Source organism: Eurypyga helias, unplaced genomic scaffold (genome assembly GCF_000690775.1).
Source record: "Eurypyga helias isolate BGI_N326 unplaced genomic scaffold, ASM69077v1 scaffold21271, whole genome shotgun sequence".
In the NCBI taxonomy this organism is placed as follows: Eukaryota; Metazoa; Chordata; class Aves; order Eurypygiformes; family Eurypygidae; genus Eurypyga; species Eurypyga helias.
Window position 1 is genome coordinate 1 of NW_010229184.1, and position 4,076 is coordinate 4,076.

General features: G+C 41.3%; 1 protein-coding gene across 1 annotated transcript in view; it reads left to right on the plus strand.

The window, feature by feature from the left end:
• The first annotated feature begins 1,022 nt into the window (after positions 1–1,022).
• Positions 1,023–4,076, plus strand: part of NIPSNAP3A (nipsnap homolog 3A (C. elegans)) — a 4,668-nt gene continuing 1,614 nt past the window's right edge. Inside the window, exons 1-2 of the mRNA XM_010160320.1 lie at positions 1,023–1,229; positions 3,142–3,303. Coding sequence (XP_010158622.1) covers positions 1,106–1,229; positions 3,142–3,303 — 286 coding nt within the window. The 5' untranslated portion in view covers positions 1,023–1,105. The remainder of the gene's footprint in view (positions 1,230–3,141; positions 3,304–4,076) is intronic.

Consider the following 4,076-nt stretch of genomic DNA (forward strand, 5'->3'; position numbering starts at 1 on the left):
GGTCACAGACAGCTGACTGCTGTCATGACTGTTTGCCCAGGAGCCTGTGGGGGCATGGAAACCAAGGGCTGAAAGAAGCTGTGACACGTGGCGCCCCAAACCAGATGTGTCACAGGGGCTCATTAGGAAAGAAGACCTTTGGTCTTGGCCGCTCATACTTTTGGCTCGTGCTATACAGCGCACGCTCCTGATGGTGCTTCACGCGTAAGACATGGCCAGATCCCATCCTGCAGCCACTTCCGTGTGAATATGGGCTAAGGCCAAAGATCTGGTTTGTTCTGAATTCTTCTAGTGTTATTTGAGAGGCATGGAGTATGCTCCCAATTATCAAGGAAGCTGCAAAAGTGAGCATGCTCGGGGACTTCTGAAGGGTTTTACGTTATACGAACAGAAAATCTTCTTGACCATTTCTTGGGAAGCAGCTGGTGAAGGGCAGGGATGCAGACTGCAGCAATCCTGTGCTGGAAGGAGTCAGTCTTTCCCCAAACATAGCTATCATTTTCTTTTGCCAACAGTATCTAATTTGCTGATGCAAGATTGTAATTAGCAAACAGATCGCGGTAGTGTGAGTTGGTTGTGTAAGGGCCACGCAGGCAGGTGTTGATGTCGCCTCTGCCTCAGTGGCATTGGCAGCCTGGTCTGTGAATAATGTGTTTAGCCAGCTTTCTTTTTATTGCTTTGACTTGTGCATCCTGCTGCTGGCTTCCCAAGAAAGGGGTATGAGAAAATCCTTCTTTGTTACAGGCTAATAACTAAACAGTTGAGTGCAACAAATAACAGACATGTCACACTCTGTCACACTGCAGAGAGAGGTGCAGCAAATAATATGCATGGGAACTGTTTCCAAGGAAAAAAGTCAGAAAGTACTTTTGTAGGGGAGATCACGAAGCACGCCCCCATCACCCCCAGTAAAAGAATCCACTTATAGCATCTCACTGTTATAAAAAAAAAGTCCAGAAATCAGGCAGAAGATGGTTTTATGGCTTGAGAATTAGTTATTTTTCTTCATATTTTCTTTCAGGTACTTGCATCCCTTGCTACAGGGCCCAGACAAAATAATGGCGTTTTTTACGAAATCCGCACATATGATATCAAGCCATCAAAGATGAAGGAGTTTGTGGAAATGGTCAACAAGTACTTTCACCTTCGCACAGCTCACTCCGAGCTGGTGGGATTCTGGTCTGCAGAGCTGGGGGCAATGAATAAGGTGGTCCACGTCTGGAAGTATGGTATGCTCAGCATCCCTTTGTGCTGCTCTGCTCTCTCTGTGCTCCCTGTCTCCTGGGCAAAAAAGCAAGGGGAATGCTTACCCGGCTTTTATTTGATGCTCTTGCTATAAGAAAACATCAAAAAAATTTTTGTTCCTGTACTGATTGCTGAAAAGAACACTGCAGAGCCTGTCAGGACAATTTTGACACATTGGAGTGGGAGCATTATAACTGGTCTTAAACAGCGATCTCTGCTCAGAACAGGTATAATACAGGAAATGCAGCAGAGTGCCTTATTCATGGTAAATATTTTTAACCTAGGGACAGTTCCTAAACCACAAATGTCTTCAGAATTTCAAAATGCATTGAGAAAAAGTTGAGACCTCCTTGGTAAGATACAACATAAAAGTGCAGACATACGCAGTGTGCGTATGTTTATATGCATACAGAGTTGTTCTCAAGTCGTAGTTCAGAGGACCAGTCATTCCCCTAAAACAATGAGCATGCAGTCTTTATGCTTAAAATCCTTCTGCAGCTGGACTGTTCTGAGGTGGGCAGCCACTCCACCAGCTCCAACTTCCCAAGCGCACCAAGCCTTTTGTTGGTGCTTCAGCCTCAGTAGCAACAAGCTTCTCACAGTATAATCCACTTCCTATGTTGCTGGAGTTGGTGTTGATCTGGAAGAAAGGTGCTGGTGAGCCAAGGAAAGCTGCAGTTCTGCAAAAAAACAGGTGTGATGCCTGTGCTCTCTGTAGCTCAAGGGAACCTGGTGCTTAGGTTATGGAAGGGTGGCACATGGGAAGGCACACCGGTGTCATTTGTTTGCATACCTGCTGCAGTCTGGGGTATATCTGTAGGCTGAGACAGAGAATTTTGTTTCTGAAGTGTGCTCGTTGAAATCCAGCATGTTCACAGTACCTGTTTAGAATAAAGAGTCTCCCCTTTTGTCCTGGAGGGGTGAAGGAACCATCCATCTGTCAGTGGGAATATTACGAGTTTACGTGCATCAATGGTTAATGAATTGTCCTGTTCCTCAGAACTTTTTAGCCTTGTCTGTTGTTTCTTTCTAAAAAAAACCAACCCTGCAAAACTCCCATTTTTAATGATCTGTGAGAAACTTTTAAAATGCAAAACTAAGGAAAAAACCTATATTTTTTATTTGTTTTCTAATGGTGTCTACATGCATAAGGTACAACATTCCTTCTCCTTGATTAAATAATAAACCAAATAATTAGTTTATTTTTGTCTTCATCCCGAGATGCCGATATTCCTCAATGTTCTTCCCATTCTCAGATGCTGGATTATTCAAAGCTGTCTGCCTAAGCATACTGCTTAAGATGCCATTGCAGCCTAACTGGTTGAAATTCAGACACTCTTAATTCTGTGGCTTTGTTTTTAATTAAAAAAAAAAAAGTTTAGACTTTGGGCATTTAATAACTTATTATGTAGCTGAACAGACAGACATTACTTCCACACTTGTAATTTTAATGTCATTTTATATAACCCAAAACTCCTATTTTTCTTAATTTTCTCTTGGTAGGCTAATAATCCTTCTGAATTTTCCACTTCCTTATCCACTGTGCTTTCTCTGAATCTCCCTAGCCTTGGTAACTGCTGCCACATCCAGTATTCCCTGCAGATGACATAAAATATTCTTTCTTAGCAGTAACATCACTTAACATATTTTAAGTTTTTTATAAATTTTCTTGGAAAATTTGTTTTGGCTTGAAACCATTTAAATCTGAACACTAAGGCAATGATGTTTGCAGAAGTTAAAGGGAACTTACCACATCTGCTGCCAGCTAATATGCTGTTTAAAAATACAAATTTCAAACTTGTGTAAGTGCAGCTTGCCTCCTTGTAATTAACCTCTTTGATTGAGTCTGATGTGACATTAAGTGCATTTTCTTTTTTTTTTTTTCCTTTCTTACAGATAATTTTGCCCACAGAACAGCAGTCAGGCACAAGCTAGCCAGTGACAAAGACTGGCAGGGAAAATTCATTTCCCCAGTTCTCCCCTTGATAGAAAAACAGCACAATGAGGTTGCTTATCTGGTACCCTGGTGTCAACTTGGGAAGCCTCCAAAAGAAGGGGGTGAGCTTATCTTCTCTTTTGCTGATTAAAGTTACTGATGCTGATGGACTAACAAAAAATGGCTTAAAGTTTAAACCAGGTATGACATGGTTTTATAACCCTTTATGTAACAACTGCACGTCCATACACCCATGTGATAAAGGTGAGGTAACACAGATGAGGGGCAAAGTTCTAAGAAGGATTTTACATGAATTTAGATCAGTAACTGACTACAGCCCTGATCATTAAGGTTGGGAAGGGGTGTGTGAATTGCCTAAAATGAATGTGCAAATTAGCAACACCACTGCAGTGGTCAGAGCAGTCATCCTGGGATTGCTTTGTCCACCCATCAATGAGAGGGAATCTCCTGGAGACACTAAGCACAGTGATTGTTTTCTCTTCTATCTATTTGCCTTGATGTTACTGCTTCTTTTGCATAATAGTTTTAAGAAAAACAACAAAAAAAATGCCTACTTTTTAAAGATACATGCAAGTCAAGCATAATTTGTAACAATCACAGATTAGGTGTAGATGTCCAGTCCTTATGTATTTTAATTGTCTGTAGCAAATGTGGTAATACTAGTACTGAACCCTAGTTTATGAATACTTGCAGACTTCGTTGCATGGAGTGATATCAAACCGGTCTTGCTTCAGCCCTCATCATCTGCATACATACAGGCATCTTTGAATCTTTGTTCTTTATAACCCTGTGATTCTGAATTTTATGCTCTTACAATTGAATCTGAAAGCAGTGCAGCTTTCTCTTAAAACTGGAGAGCTGGCTTTTTGAACTT